The sequence below is a fragment of the Clupea harengus genome, chromosome 7, assembly GCF_900700415.2.
Source record: "Clupea harengus chromosome 7, Ch_v2.0.2, whole genome shotgun sequence".
Classification (NCBI taxonomy): Eukaryota; Metazoa; Chordata; class Actinopteri; order Clupeiformes; family Clupeidae; genus Clupea; species Clupea harengus.
The window spans coordinates 700,844-717,781 of record NC_045158.1 but is presented as its reverse complement, the minus strand read 5'-3'; the positions used below and the strand labels follow the sequence as shown (position 1 = coordinate 717,781).

The following is a 16,938-nucleotide window of genomic DNA, read 5'->3' as shown; positions in this document are numbered from 1 at the left end:
TGTGTTTGGGAAGATCAAAGAATTGGCCACTGATGACTGCTACCATTTTAGTAAAAATGATGCAAAGTTATCAGCAGACAGTTTCCTCAATAAAAAAACAATTGATAGTGCTCATACTTATGGAACTTGTCCTCCTGAAGGGAAACATTGCGGGCCAACTCAGGGACAGCGTAACCCAACTGCTCCATATACTTTGTCTCAGACATAATTTCTTTCAATTCTGGAGCAAAGTTCATCACATAACGTATCCCCCTCTCCAAATCCCGCTCTGCTACAGGGGCCAACTATAAAAAGACAAAGTTAAATGAATGCTGTTCTTCTCACTTGAGAATAAAAAATAACACTGCTATGTGATTGCTTTAAACTCACAATGCCTGTGTCTACAGAGATGCCTCCTGCACCATTGATCACAGTCAGCAATGTTCGTTTCATTAGTAGTGGTAGGCTTTGTTCAGTTTCGTCACGCCAGCGTTCATACTTCTTGACTTCATAGTCCCTCATACGCATTCCAACCTCCAGATATTTGGCTTTCACCTGCAAAAGAAGATGAAATAGACAGAAGGAAACAGAAGCTGAATTTTTTACCATCAGAGTAACCTTCCCTGATTTTCATATTTGTATTTGTTTTTTATAAATGTTTCAAGTGAATACGGAACAGGCCAATTTCAACATAAAATCCCCAGATTCTTTTAAAACACTGATCAGTACAAGTGCAAGACAAGAAAGAACAAACTAAAACCAATGGTCAAGAGACAATCTGAAATGGTGTGAACAACAGGAACAAAATGGTCATCATATATACAGTACATATGGTGATGCATCCTGGAATGAAAAGAATATACACAGGTGAACAATTCAGTTGTCTACGCTGCAAGAGAAAATGTCCTGCAATGCACAGCTTTAAATTATTTTGAGGTATGTTGACGTATACTTTCAGAGTTGTCAGTCAGTGTTCAACATCGTAAGATGCAGGGATGGAGGCCTTTAGTTACTGCTGAAAGCTCACGTTTCTGTTGTTACTTATTGTTACTTTGGTCTCTCACTGTCCTTTAGTTTTGTTTATGTTTTTTTTTTGTTGTTAATACATTTAATAAATGTGATTAATTCAATCTTTGGTTTGTTTGTAAATAGAGTGATTGAAAGAGAGTTGTGAGTGAGAGAGAGATAAAGAAATTAAATAGATGGGGAAGTTAGATATTAAGATATAAGGAAAGAAATAGATAGATAGATAGATAGATAGAGAGATAGATAGATAGAGAGATATATAGATAGAGAGATAGATAGATAGATAGATGGAGAGATAGATAGATAGATAGATAGATAGATAGATAGATAGATAGAGAGATAGATAGATAGATAGATAGATAGATAGATAGAGAGATAGATAGATAGATAGATAGATAGATAGATATAGATAGATAGGGAGAGAGCTGCAAAAACTGCAGCAGTGACAATTGACTGTTGACAGTTATAAAATGTTGAAGTCACGAATATTTTACCATTCATTTAAATGGACATCATTTATCGTATCTTATAGTTTTAAAGCAGCACCAAGGAGTTTTTGGCTTGGAGCTCCCCCTAGCGGCGAACCCTGTTGAAATTTTCTTTCCTCGTTTATGACAAACTAGCGAGTCAACAACTTTTCTAACACAGTCAAACATCAAGCAAGTGCAAAACAAGACGAGGCAGGACAGCAAATAAACTACTTACTAATCCAGCAGAAAGATGGCTAGCTCTGAATCAAAATCGCTACCCGATCCTAGTCGCGCATGCTCAGACACAAAGGACCGGGTGGCTCCAGAAATCTTACATACTGCAGTATTTTCCCTACAGACCCCCGATGACCATGGCGGAAAGGCCATTCTCCATATTAAAAGTAATTATAGCGGCACAATTATTGTTACATGTTGTTACTTTAAAAGTATGAAATGTACAAATATCAAAATATAGCCTAAGATTCATTTACGAGACCTACAAAAGTCTTGTATGAAGTTTGAATGAAGTTTCTGGGCCAAGCGGTTGTTGATAGTCAGATGGCTTAGCAACTTGATGTGCATATGCCAAACAAATGCAAATATTTCTGATGACATGATATATGGACAGAAATGAGATGAAATGAATCATACCCAAAACTAGCGTGGTAATCTCCTACCATTTTGCCTTGCTCACTCTCGAGCATCTCCTCCACCTCCAAGAAGCGTATGATGGTGTGTTTGATTCTGTGGAAGAGGGTGCGCTCCCAGTAGATGGCCCCTGCAATGGGCGGCTGATTCTTATTCAGAGGGGGGTTATCCTTGTGCTTCAAGAAGATATCATTGATGATGTCTACCTGTGAAACATGACAGAAAAACAGCTCTGTTCAGTGGGGATGCACTGAAGAATATGGGTTTTTTTCATATACTTTCTAAGTAGTTGCAACTCATGTGAATTCCTCCCCCACAAGAATGTATCCCATTTGCTCCATGTTCATTAACATCCAAATGGTCAGCCAGACCTGTGCTCTCTGGCCACTAGAGGTGGATACTGCATTTACATTTAGCAGTTTCACATTTACACAGATGGCACACTGCACATCAGGAGCAATTAGGGGTTCAGTGTCTTGCTCAGGGACGCTTCGACAGGGAATTGAACTAACAACCTTCTGATTACTAAACGACTTTTCTACCTCCTGTACCACTGTCACCCCACTGGCACCTGTAATTGGGTCTTGGACTTCCTGATAGGCAGCAAACGGTCAGAATCAGCAGCCCCACATCAAGCACCATTTCAGTCAGCACAGGCTCACCCCAGAGCCTACCCATTCCCCCCAGCCCTCACCACCTTCTACAGGGGCACCATTGACACCTTCGTGTTCTGACCTGCTGTATCACCGTCTGGTTTGGACAGGAGAGTGAGAACAGCAGGCAAGATCACTGGTGCCCCTCTCCCAGCCTTGCGTCCGCAGAGCCTCCAGCGTCATCACCCCGACCACCCCTTGTTACCTGATTTTTATCCCCTTTCCAAAACCGAATTCAAAGTTTGTCTGATGTAAAGAGTGGATTAAGCTGCGGGCGGCAGACCTCACCATCAGCTGAACATAAACACCATCAACAAGGACAAGGTCTGTTCAGAGGTAACATGACTGTGACATCAATGTAATGTGACTAATGTACAGTACATAATCACAATTTAGGTCAGATAGAGTGGTTGCTGGCATTTTTAAGATGACATGACTTATCGTTAGCCAGAAAAGATCAAGGCTCACGCTCTTTTGTTCACATTATCTCTGTAAGTCTACTTGTCACCCGTAGTAACTTTTAATGTTATTTATTTGTACATTTCAACGGGAAGAACCTTAGTTAAACTTGTCATCTTGGCCTACTGTAAATGTAAGCTTTATTTTATTTTATATTCAAGCATTTTGTGAATGGAGGCCCAACATCTATGTTCCAAAATCCACGGGATGTATTGGCAAATGATGCATATGCAAATAATGTGTGGCTTCTCCCTTTATTGTTGGGACTGGAATGGCTTGGCCTCAGTTTGTGTCATTTTGCCTTGTTGATAAAAATCAACATTTTGAATATATTCCTCCATCCCATATTGTAGTCCTTGCTGTCGGCTTCTTGAAGCTATATTGCCCGATAACCAGAAACTATCCCCAATACACACTGCGGATTATCTCGAAACAGTATGTCAAAATCAAAGACTAAAAAGTGGTTGTTGTTTTTCTAAAACAAATCATAAATAATCCCACATACCTCTTTGCAGTACTGTGCTAGAATATCATTGAATTTCTGCATCATTTGTTTGTTAATGGCTTCTCTGGAGCGGATGTGTTTGAATTTCAGCAGCATGTCAAAGGCTGCCGCTGCTGATCTCAGGGTCTTGAAGGACTGATCAATGAAGTTGATGGCCTCTCCCTCAATAGCCTTGGTGAACAGAAGCAAATACAATCACTGAGGGCTTAAGAGCAAACCAAAACAACTTTCAAATGTGCCATGTTTACCTACCTGAACTTTCGTCTTAAAGTCCTGCATAACGATTTTCCAGCTGCCCATCTTACGAATGTTGAAGGGGTCAAAGTTCAGCTCTTCAATGGGCACCACCAAGCTGTCCACCCAGCGTAGCACGTCGTCAATGCGCTTTGGGTCGCCAGTGACTGCTTTGAGTTCTGGCCCAAAAATGTTATAAAACTCTTCTAGAATCTGTTTGTGGTAACCAAAAGAATATGGACAATTAAACGCAAACATAGTTTACACTGACGGTAGGTCAAATACTCTCATTTTCTTTATTGGGCAGATCTTGGTGAACGACACTTTCGCCTTGATCAGTCCAATTTCTGATGGATATATCTTTAAAATCACATCACAGCGAAATGCAACATGCTTTTAACGTGTTTTCACACCATGCTTTCAACTACAGGAATAGGTCGGAACTAAGTAATCATTTTCAGAAGGCTTGAGCAATCTTATCTGTTCCCTATACCCTTGCATCAATTTGTCTTATCTCCATGTATTAGGATCCCGCTTGCAACTGTCGTTGTTCTAGAAAAACATCAACCAGCAATTAGAGCTTACTGATTGGCTGACCAGAAATCTGGTGAACTAAGCTCTTATCCTAAACTGAAAACTGATATCTCTCATATGATCTGGCAGCACAAGTCAAGAAGCCAATAGTTTTTTTCTATGTAATCTGTGACAACATTTTGCAAGCTACAGTATATTTAAGGAAAGCCCATTTCAGAGAGAACATTATGCCTCCTGGCCCATACACCTCAAAAGCCTTCCACATCACCATCACCACCATGACATCATCACACATTGTTGCCTTCCACATATTTTGATTATTCACAACAAAAACTATCCATTATATGTTTTAAAATGAAAAGTTTAACTGACCTGAAGGCTATCGTAGAGGTCCTGGCATATGGAAGCCATATAGTCAGTCTTCTCAAAGAGTTTTTTACGGTCAAACTCCCAGCGTGGGTCTCGCCCTGAGATCTCTATCCTTGCCCGCACCTCAAAATAACAGGCCTTCCACTGGTCCAGCACGTGCTTTCCATCCCGGGCTTTGGCCTTGGCTATCTCCCTCTTGTCTCTATGCATTATGATAAAACAAAGAGGTTCAATACCAGCAGAAGTGTCGGGATTTTTTAAGTGTAATAAGTGATAAATTATCCAAAGCATAAGATATTAATTTCCTAAAAGGCAGGCATAAACAGATGAAAGTTTGCTAGGGTTAGGCTTGGTGTCTTTTGGTGATATAGTTGACAATGTCGTGCTGTTGTGTTACATTTCCATGGGTTGGTCTGTCCTGCACGAGAGTGAGAACGACACAGTACATAGCCTGGGCAGCTAGATGGAATGATTTGTTTTTATGTCCTTCACATGATCATATACCATCAAAATGCATCTGAAGATGATACCAAAACGAATTGTTTATAAAAACACACCCCAACATGTGGCAAGTTGTTGCATACTGTTGCTTTAACTTTTTCAAATCTTCAACAAGTTTGCAACCCTTCAATGAGGCTGGTAAGAATCTGAACCTCATTCTGTTGCATAACTGTAACACAGAAACGGAGACGCATCCCAATTCACTTTGAATGGGGTGACGTCATATGTTGCCGAACTGAATCGTGGTTCCGTTGCGTCGCTTGTGTCCAAAGTTGAGAAAAGTTCAACTTTTCAAGAGGCAGCACATGTGTCATCCAATCAAATCTCATTTCTGCATTTTGATCTAGAGTTGTTTGAAGTTGATGATGCTCTCCTCTGTTCCTGCTAAGTTGTATGTATATGGTATACAGTACTCTGGTATAAGTTGTATGTATATAGTATACAGTACAAGCTTCAAGGGGATGTGTGCTTTTTGTATGGCAGTTAATTAGATAGATGTGGCACACAACGTTGGTACATTCATATGTTTTTATAACCCCCAACTCTATTGTATAATGTCTATGAAATGTCCTCCTATACGCCAATGCCGTGACCCCTTCAAATCCATATCATAGGAGTGTTTCGATATGACTTGAATGTATGGTGACGTAAGTCTGTTTTCACCTACTTGAAAAGAACGCGAACATTAACCACACGTTCAACACGCTCAGACAATTCCCAGGCAATGCGCTCCATGAGGGGCACCATCCGCTCATCTGTGTTGTAATGGCTGGAGATGATCCACACCATACGCAGTCCATTCATCATTAATGGTATAGTGTCCAAAATCACAGCAAAATCCACTCCTGAGGCTAAATTCTGCAAAACAATAAAGATACTTGTAAACTGTAAATATTAGTAAAACAAGGATAACAAGTAGCCTCATGCAAAAAACACTTGTTTTCTTATACTAACATACTTTATTATGCTAACTCTCATTAATATTGAAATCTATGAGTGGTCATGCCCTGTGTAACAGGTTTTGAATCTTGATATATTGATCTTAAAACCTGAAGTCTCCTTGAAATTAAGCAATGGTTTCTAAGCTTTTAATCAAGATTCAAAACAATATAGTTGTAATTCAACAGTGGGAGTGGCAAAACTCCTAACTCTAGATAGTTGAGTTGTTCAGCACTGTTTTGACAGAGGGGGTGGAAGTCAGCAGCACTCTCTATCGACCTCTTTCTGATGCCTCTCTCTCCATTCCTTTATTCTTTCTCTTTTTTTCTTCCTCTTTTTATATCTTTTATTTTGAAAACTACATTTCTTTGGAAGCTCTAGTATTTATTTCAGAAAATGTATCTGTGTACAATGTTTTTTGTTATTATCATAGTGCTTGCACAATTATTATCATTATCATTTTTATTGTTGTTGTTGTTACAACAAATGTTAACATAAAGATTTTGTTCAAATTATGAAGTAGGATTTTATACATTTAAGATAAGAATCTGAAGCTCAGCTATCCAGTAGCTAATAAGAACCAGAGATAAATTTCCACAAGAAAGATAAGCCTTTGCATATCGTAATCGATGCAATTACACCAATGTCGCGATTCTCTAACACCAAATGACCCAGTGATTTTCTGGCACACATCGGAACACAACACACACTATGCTATTAAAACATCGACCACTTTGTCCCTTAAGAACATTTGTTGTCTTCGCCTTCTCTCCACAGCCAGAGATGGCAATCAAGACGCTTTTAATTAGTGGTATCTCGATAATGGAACGACCTGCTATCCGATCAAGTGACAGCCATGGTATCCACATTCAAATCACAAATCGTTTAAACACCTCTTTAGAACTCATCTGTCATTCTAATGAATTTGTTACAAGCTCTACAACTTTATTAAGCAAATTGTTGTTGCAAATTTGTTTTGTAGGTCACTTTGGACAAAAGCATCCGCTAAATGCCATAACCATTTTTGTCCTTTGTGTCTCGAGCACAGCTGATATTAGTTCAATAATACTTGCGTTTTATGAAGGCTTGAGTGTGTATTGTTGTTGACCTGTCAATCTCACCATAAAGGTCTCCGTTATCAACACAACCCCATGCGGCAGACACGTCCACCGTCATCGATCAACGCAATGTACACGTGTGAATATGGTGTTATATTCATTTAGAAAAACAGGAAGTTGTCCCACTGGGCAGGTGAAGGAAGTGTTTTGCCCCATGTAAGTGAATGGGAGTACATAGCTTTTAGAGAAGCACGTTGTCATGATTTGGGACCTCCTGGCCTCTAGAGGCCGCCAAGAAAGAGACTCTTGGCTTGTTTTGTGTGGACATGTGCTTCTTGTTTATTACACTTGTACAGAATGGAGTGCCATATGGTAATATAGCTGGATAGTTCATAAACTATAATAATCTATAGTGTTTGGTGTGGTATTCTATTTAACAACATTTGATTTGATTTGTTTTGACTCATTTCTGGGATCTAATTGTGAGTCACCTGACACGGTAGCAGTTAAGTGATTTGGATGTTAGCCTGCTGTCAGTGACCTCCAGGTCCTCCTATGTCTATGGATGCAACATTATACATTCCATTTCAAAGAAGGAAGTGGCAGAACACCTTCAACACAATTGACATGAAACGCCTACATTTGTATCAATGAGGTGAAGGGCCACCCTCAGAGGCGCTTAGCTCTGTGCCCATGTTATGACATTACATTACAATTACCAATGTGCTCTTCTAATCAAAATAGCTTTACTCAATGCCTTTCTTTGTTGTGTGTAAGAACACATGGTGCGCGTCTATTTAATTAGGGCCCATTGTATTTATTTGTCTATTTGTATATACAAATTTGGTGAATTAGAGTTTTTTTGTATACCAGTAGTTCCTCACCTATGTGACACACATGGCCTCCTCCTGTCTCACCTTAAAGTGCCTCTCCAGAGTGCTGAGGAACCGGACATTTTCTACAGACTCCACGTGGTACTTGCTGAGTTCTGTCACAGTAAGATCCAGGTTCTGCACAGCCACAGGATCTGCCCGTGACATTACCTCTAAGATCTTCTTTACCGCAGGTAATTTGAGCTGCTCACTCAAAGCACTCAAGATAGCTGCCCGTTCACGCCAGAAATCGATCTCTGCCATTGGTCCTGGTGCCTAATGGAACAAGCGAGCATCACAAAAAAATCTATCTTTCACTGACAGTTTTGGAAACGTTTGACAAATGACATCTTACAAGCATGACACAGGCTGCTATAACATCAAAGATTCTGAGACATTTCATACATATTAATGATAATTGAGCGCATTGAGACAATTTGATTGTAAATAAAATTGAATTGAATCTGCTTAAGTCGAACCCTGAGTAAGTAATGTGTTACTACTGCCAGAAAGTGGCAGTAATGCACCTAAAAGCTGTTGCTTATAGATGTGTCCATTCGATTCAACTATGGCTATATCCACACGATTGAGTTTAGTGTTTATTTATTTATTCACTTACATTTGCAGTGTTCGTGTAGTGCTTTTATTTATTTTAGAACATCACGATGCCTCGTAGAATCATGACTATAAATGTGAAACGTAATTGTTAATGATACAAATATTCTTGTATCTATTATTATAATTATTTAAATCCGAGGATATCTGTAGAGTTGATGTGAACGCAATCACCAACGATTTCTCACAAATTCAGCCATTAACCCTTCTAACACGGAGAGGCCCCGTGGGGCATCTAGTGTTTTTTGAGGAATTGCATTTAAGAAAACTCTGGGTGATTTACGACTGCTATTTAGCATTCTGAAATTCTGGTCTAAGTTCAGAACGAATCCCAGATGAGAAAACTTTCATGAATGCCAAATTTGTCCCTAAAACATCATAAGTGGAGGTCAGAAGAAATTCCTTCTTAAATTCCTCTTAACTGTGTTCGAGAATGAGGCCCAATGTTTTGAGGTGGGGGAAAATAGGAAAATGTCAAGGCATGTCAAACTACCTCAAAGCTGTCTGACAGGCCTTGGACCCCAGAGGGTTAATACCACCAAAGGGTTAAATAGACTACAAACCTGAGGTTTTTTCCTCTGCTGTTCCTCTATAACAATGGTGATTTGGGTCTGCCAATTCATTACACACTGTTCAAGATTTTCCACAACCTCTCGGGTTGCTAGAAGCACATCCACTTCTGGCTCCAAGTCAAGTTCAGGAATATGCAGCTTAATCTGACCTGCAAAAAAAGTTCAGTTCAATGACAACACATGGTGTCAAGTATGGGCATGGTTACACGTTTAAATGTAATCAATCAATCCATTTAATCTGAGCTAACCCCCCCCCAAAAAAAAAAAAAAAAAATCCTTAAATATATTCAGACTGGCCACCTGGCATAACATGCACTATCCCAGTTGACAGAACCAATACAAGCAACACTAATTAACCTGGACAGCTGTGAAATATGTCATTGTATGTATGTACTTAGCAGACGCTTTTGTCCAATGTGACTTACAAAACATAAAAAAACATGAATCAATATATTTAAAGTACAGATTTAAATGAAAAACAATAAATTACTATTAATAATAATACTTCCAAACACCCAAACTATTATTATATGTATAAAGTATGCCTTAAACAAAGGGAGCTAAATGGTGGACAGTGTCCAGTAACATGTGTTAGGTAAACTGTATGAGATGAACTGTTTTTATAATAAATGACCTTCAACAGAAAAAATCTAAAAAACTAAAACATTGATAAAACCCATGTGCCGGACTAAGGAGCCCACCACTTTATTTACATTAATCCTGGACTTTTTTTAATTTTCTCCCCTGGGAAAACGTGTCAACAGGAAGTCAGACAACCTCCAGTCAAGTTGATTTACTTGCATTGCAATTAACCTCAGGTAATAACAGTTACAATTTGCAAACAGAGAGCTTTCCTTTCAGTTGTGATATATGCTTAGTTACATTGCTATTCCCCCCAGAATGTAAGACTTTCTGTTTTAATTTCGTGACAGTTTTATTAATAGTAACTAGTAATGTTAGCCCACCGTAGCATAACCTGCTTAGTTTAACGCTAATGCTTTGTTTATTTACGCTAGCCTACAACTATTAACATCTTATTTGACACAGTGTAAAAGTTCGTTTAACAAGTCAGTTGTGTATTTAGCCGTATAACTTCGTAAAAGTTCGGTTAACAAGTCAGTTGAGTATTAAATCCGTATAACTTCACAGAATTCAAAAAACTAAAACTATCGTTTTATCCTTCCACCCATCGTCTACCGACAAGTTATCCGCATGTATAATTAGCCATACAAGAGGGCCTTAATTGGATATTAGTTGGGCCTTGGAATGCGGGAATGTAGAAACAAAGATGACTGGCAAGCAACAGACAGCCCTTAGGTAGCCTGAAGGGAGACAAAAATATCAAATCATTTTAGTTTGTTCTAAGGAAGTGAGCACCAGTGGATTGGATCAGTGTAATTGCAGTATGAGAGGTATGGGAAAAGGCATAATTAAAGAACAGCGCAGCAGGTGTGGCAGTGTTTTCTGACCGTATCCACATTTCAGTAAGGAGAAAAGTAACTGCAGGGATAACTAAAGCCAAAGCAGAAATAACATCCAACTTATTCACTGCAAACAGGCAGTGACAACAGCCCTACAGATAAAGTAGGCCAGACAGACTGCTGCTCTGATATTAGATGTTAGAATGGTAACTGGGGAAACAGAGTCAGTGGTCCAACCTGAGAGTACTGTGCTGGAAAGTACGAAGCAAAATACCACTTTTGTTTGTGTCTTTTGTATCATATTGAGTTAAATAATCAGTCAATTCAATTACTGAGTGATCAATGTTACGCTGTCAATCTGCTCCCAGATTCAATTACAGAGATGTCAGATTTAGAACAGAAATAACAAAAGGCAGTGCGCCTTGCTCAAAACATCTGACATGAAACTCCCACCTCTTTGATGAGACACAACCAGGTGTTGGTCCACACTTGAAGGCAGCTAAGGCTTTAATCTGCAGAACGTTATTGGCAAATAATTGTGATTAGGTTGGAATAATAATTTTGCCAATGCCAATGGCAGTGTACACGCTGTTCCTCATCACTGTATGTAAGTACATATAAGCATTTTAGGCAAACAAGCTCTACTGCGCACACATTCTTTTTTCTTCCCCTCCTATACCTCCAAGATAAAGAAAAACGAATCCATGCTTTTATTACTTTGCGACTAGACTACTGCAATGTTCTTCTGTCCGGATGTAGCAAGAACTCAATAAAGAGCCTCCAACTAATACAGAATGCTGTTGCTTGCACTATTCTCCGCTGTGGGATGCTGTAGTTTCTCTACCTGATCCACTTGCAGAAACCCTCTGCCTACACCTGTCCACCCCCACTACAACGTAAATGTAAATAATTGCCACCATCGACATAGTTTTCTGTTTTATTGCTCTACTTACCCTTATAACCTTACGAGCACACTGTATACCCACTAAGCTGTTCTACAATACTTGAATCCTCTCTCCCCATTTCTCCCCCAAGGTTTCTTCCTGATAACAGGGGATTTTTTCTTGCCCGTCGCCTTTTGTGCTTGCTCCAGGAGGGATTCAAGCTCTGGGCTCTGTAAAGCGCCTTGAGACAATTTTATTGTTTTTGGCACTATATAAATAAAAAATTGATTGATTTAATTTTGACAGGCCTTCACGGTACACAGCCACAGAGACCAATAGATACTCTTTCCCAGCAGTCATACATCTTTAAATACAAGAAAAACAAAGCAGATCACATAGAATCAGTTGCAAGTGAGCATAGTGGCATACCTTCCAGCTGCTGGAGAGTCCTCTCAATGTGGCCTAGGAATTTAAACGTACTGTTGAGCAGCTCATCCCGGATCATGCTTGCCCCATGAGTTTCCTTAGGCGGCTCAATGTCGCCCATACCTTCCTCAACAGCATCTTTGTCTAAGGACATCATATGCTGGTAGCCTCCATTTGTAAGCTTCAGTTGGTTACAAGAAAGCAATGGAATGTACACCTGCATATTGAGAGTAAGACAGATCACATCATTGTATATCTGACCCAACACTGTGACGAGTATACAACACACAAATTGTTCTCCAAGTTAACAATGTAATATACTGTACATACAAGACTAAAAGCAAAGCGACTCAAAAGTGAAAGCTAGTTGCTACACACATGATTGAGGATGTCCTTCAGCATCAACAGGGAATGTCCATTCAGCATACCAAACTCAAGTAACTTTGGCATGACATTGTTGGCCTCATTTATGTCCACAGGTTCATAGATGGTTTCTATGAAACATGAAATCATAGAACACAAAGAACAAAAAAGGTCATCAAAAGGTACTTCTAAAACTGCCTCTATGTTTGCAATCAATCAATTAATCACTCAATTTGTTTATTTGATCAAGAGGGACAGTGTACATTCATGAACATTAAAATGTAAATGCACCCAATTATAGCCAAAAGGCTAGTCCCCCTGCCAGAGTGAAAAAGGCTATACAACCTAAAAAAAAAGGCATTAACGTATATATCAAACATAACATTGACAATAAATCAAAAATAAAATAAAATAAAATAAGATAAAATAAAATAAAATAAAATAAAATAAAATGCATAGCAATGTCTGCTATGTTTAGTTGTTGCTTGCCAGTGAGCAGAACTAGATAATTAAAGTTGAGAATCCACAACATGAATTATGTTCACTCACCTTTGGTATTCCGGAGGATGTAGAAAATGTTGGACTTCAAGCACTTCTCAGAGACATGGTTCACTGACACGTGAAGCTCAATGTGGTACACAACTTGGATTTCATACCTCTGATGAATTAATGAAACACAGACACATTTTGGAATGTCACTGAATTTGACACCCTGTGCTATCTTCCTGTCCAATCCCTCCAGATCATTACTTAATATTTACTTTATTTAATTTAATAATACTAAAAATCATGCCAAATATAGAAATTAATTTGTAATGGCTTTCATAAAAGGAAATGGGACTAAAGGTCAATTTATACTCATCGCTGGACAAAAATGAAGAGGGTGTGGCGACAGCGGAGCCCCCATGGGCTTTCATGATCTGTCGCTGATGATAAACTGGCTCAGACCTTAACGTGTATTTCTAATTCTATGGCAACTCAGCTAACTGGCAGACAAACATTAGTTCAACTAGTTCAAGGCAGAACAATCTTAACATTTTGTGATCCTATCATTAACATAGAAGTGATATCTATCCGACCGTTAATTAAGTCAATGTTTCATCAGATATGAACTACAGCTGACACTGCTAGCTACCTAAGACGCTAAAAAACATTAATTAGCCAAATGTCCGTAAACAATACAAAGCATCCATTGAATCTCTTCTAATCCAATCTCAGTCACCGATACAAACTTTAAACGTCTGCGTCCTTTCAAAATGTTAGATTTTAGAGACCAGGTCTGCCTAGCAGACACACATTTTGTCTCTTTCACGTCATTTTTTGTTGAGCGACACTTGTCGTCTGGAGTACAAATTTGCCCTAATTCCCCTCTTCACAAAAAAGAACATTGGCCATTTACCATATGGATTGTGAAACTAATGATTAAGTCAGCGAGATAGTAAGGGATTTGTAAATGATAATGGCTCTCTTACAGGGACAGAGGGTCCATCTTCAGCATCCACATCAGCATCAGCATCAGCATCAGGCTCAAGTGGCTGACTCTGGAAAGTATCTGGGGCTTCCTCCTTCTGAACCTCAGAAAACCTTGATTCTTCAGTCTCCCATTCTGTCTCTTGCTCTAGAATGATGCACAAAAGAAAATTAGACAGAATGTTAAATCACTCTAGCTTACAGTATTGTATTCATGTCCCAGAAATGAATTGAAGTCTACCATTAAGGTCATAACATATCATTCAAAAAGATTGGTTTCAAGTCTCATGGTTGACACACTGAATCACTTCCTGTTCAACACTGTCTTGACTCTTGCTGTAAGTGGCACTTCACTTTCAAGGCCCTCTAAGTCATATTTCTGCTAGGTTAATGGGTAATGTACTGTACTGTGTAGATGATTGTATAGGTTGGAGTTGGACTGATAAATCAGAAGCATGGTGGTATTATACACACCCGGAGCAAGCAACAGATGCGTGTCAAATACCGCCTACCTATTTTTGATTGACACATCTTATTAACATATTGAGATGAAGAAATACAGGAATGAATGAATGAATGAATGAATAAATAAATAAATAAATGAATGAATGAATAAATGAATGAATACATAAATTAATGAATGAATGAATGAATGAATACATGAATACATAAATTAATACAGAAATAAATACATACATAAATGTAAATTATAAGTAACTATTGATTGACAATTGTGCATTAATTAATACATGTATTCATTTATTTCTGTCTAAATGCATGGATGTGGACATTTATTTATTCATTCATTTGTAAATATGGCAGGTTTGGTCCTCCATACAGAGCAGAGTTGTTAGGCATTTAATCAATGCCAGAAAAGGGACTTTAATGCTCGCTGACGCATGTTGTTTTTTGTGTGCACTTCCGCCAGCCACTTTCACCATCAAAATAATGTTAATTCTGGGAATTCTGTAATTCACATAGCATGGAAGTCCTTACGTAGCCATTCTTGGCTTGTTTTGACAGTTAAGTCATGAATCACTTATCAAAATAAACGTCAAACTTTTACCTATAGACAAGTGACTCGTTGTTATGGCTACAGTGTGTGTGCGTGTGCGTGTGCGATCATATCCGACCAAAAAGCGCTCTAGCCTTGGGAAACAAGAAATATGAACAGAATACTTCAAAAGAGTACGAGGGTGCATTCAAAACAAATGTGAACTACAGAGGACACAAGCCTATGGTTGGTTCTCAGGAAGTTACGAGACACTTTTTATTATATATTATAATGGCAAAAGGTGTTACGTGTAGCTAGGTGAAATAAACAAATATGTCAAGGCATGTCAGTCTACCTAAAAGAGCCTAACAGGCCTTGGAAGAGTTAAGTGTCAAAATGAACATGGAACGTTGGAGCGGTCCTCTGGCTGAAGAAGTATTGAATAACGTTAGTTATACCTATGATATCTTATTGTTCGCTAGCTGACACTAGCCAACTGACGTTAACATTATGTGTCTGGGGTGTAGTAAGTTGAAAAAAAAAACCTGTTTACCAATATTTATTGGGACTTCGACCTCCTCCTCTCGTATCTGTTGGGAAAACAGAAGGGTCGATGGTAGCTCGTCTTCAGTAACCTCATTCAGAAAACGTATTATTTTCTGCCCGTCTTCTCCGTCTCCACGGCTGAGCAGGTCCTCGAAACAACTTTTCTCCATCATATAAAATGCGGAGCATACTCTTTGTCGTATCCATTCCACTCGTGGGTCGTCGAGAGACATTCCCAAAACTAAAATGTACACGTAAGTTACAACGACAACATGCTATCTCCATAAAAGCAAACGTTATCTATGCCCCTCTTGTATTAGCTCAATGTCACCAACTGAAAGTTTGGAGTCGTCATAGCAACAGCTCGTTTCCTTCAACCACTCCCCCAGTAGTGATGACAAACTCCACTCTTTTCACTGACTCGAGTTCTTCTGAGTCACTCACTAAACAGAGCCGGGTTTACGAGTCTTTTGAATCACCTGAGTCAGTATCACCAACAGCATAGAAATCCTACTGGTGAAACACTAGGACAGTCCACTACTTCCAACTACAAATAAATAAATTCAAAGTTGAGTGCTTCAGTCTACAACATGAGGGGGCTGTCTGTTTCTGTATTTGTAATTTTTATTTAAGGAAGGAAACATTGCATTTTCATCTTGTTAAAAAAAATCTGAAACATAACGCTGTAACATTAGTTATAAATATTTATATTCAGCTAACATTATTTTCAGGTAGATACACAAAAATGAGCTAGGCCAACATCTACAACATTTGTGTGTTAGCCTACTACTTGTAAGTTGGCCTCAGTGTTGGGGAGTAATGAACTACATTAAACTAACAGTTTAACTACATTTTGCAGTGCCTTGCTGGTAATTCAAATACATTGATATTTGGATAGTGATTAAGTAGTTAAATAAAACATTTTGCCATTGAAACTACAAACAATTTTCAAAAGGAATGATTTATTTTTTACCATTGCTTCTCTACTGTATTTGAACCCCCTTTGACCAGCCCAGTCCTTTTTCTTTCATCCTGACCGCTGTGAAGGCATGCCAAGGCAAAGCATTCGTCAACCAGCCACCTTCACACACTTGACCTTTGTGTAGAACATAGGCAAAATTGATTGCTATTTATTAACAAATGTTCAGATAAGTTGTTGCATGCTATTTTAAAAGTTCTCTGGCTAACTGAGTATTCCTGCGTGATGCAATTTATAATTTATAATACACTACCACACCTGAAAGATATATATACACAAAGAATGACCAAGATCTACTGACGCAGTTTAGAGAAATCTTCGTTTAAAACCCTCCCAAACAACTGTGCCAAGCTGGATGAGGCTGTGGTCTGCTGTGGAGAGGGTCTCTACCAGTTACAGTCATGGACGTTACATCAATGTC

At 38.8% G+C, this 16,938-nt stretch overlaps 1 protein-coding gene across 1 annotated transcript in view; it reads right to left on the bottom strand.

Moving 5' to 3' along the window:
- dnah10 (dynein axonemal heavy chain 10) overlaps nucleotides 1–15,920 on the bottom strand; it is an 83,560-nt gene extending 67,640 nt beyond the window's left edge. Inside the window, 14 exon segments of the mRNA XM_042708187.1 lie at nucleotides 118–284; nucleotides 370–534; nucleotides 2,153–2,329; nucleotides 3,741–3,911; nucleotides 3,993–4,187; nucleotides 4,881–5,079; nucleotides 6,046–6,236; nucleotides 8,293–8,523; nucleotides 9,426–9,583; nucleotides 12,169–12,382; nucleotides 12,544–12,659; nucleotides 13,078–13,186; nucleotides 14,001–14,146; nucleotides 15,546–15,920. Of these exon segments, the coding sequence (XP_042564121.1) occupies nucleotides 118–284; nucleotides 370–534; nucleotides 2,153–2,329; nucleotides 3,741–3,911; nucleotides 3,993–4,187; nucleotides 4,881–5,079; nucleotides 6,046–6,236; nucleotides 8,293–8,523; nucleotides 9,426–9,583; nucleotides 12,169–12,382; nucleotides 12,544–12,659; nucleotides 13,078–13,186; nucleotides 14,001–14,146; nucleotides 15,546–15,771 (2,465 nt within the window). The 5' untranslated portion in view covers nucleotides 15,772–15,920.
- Between the last annotated feature and the right edge of the window lie 1,018 nt (nucleotides 15,921–16,938).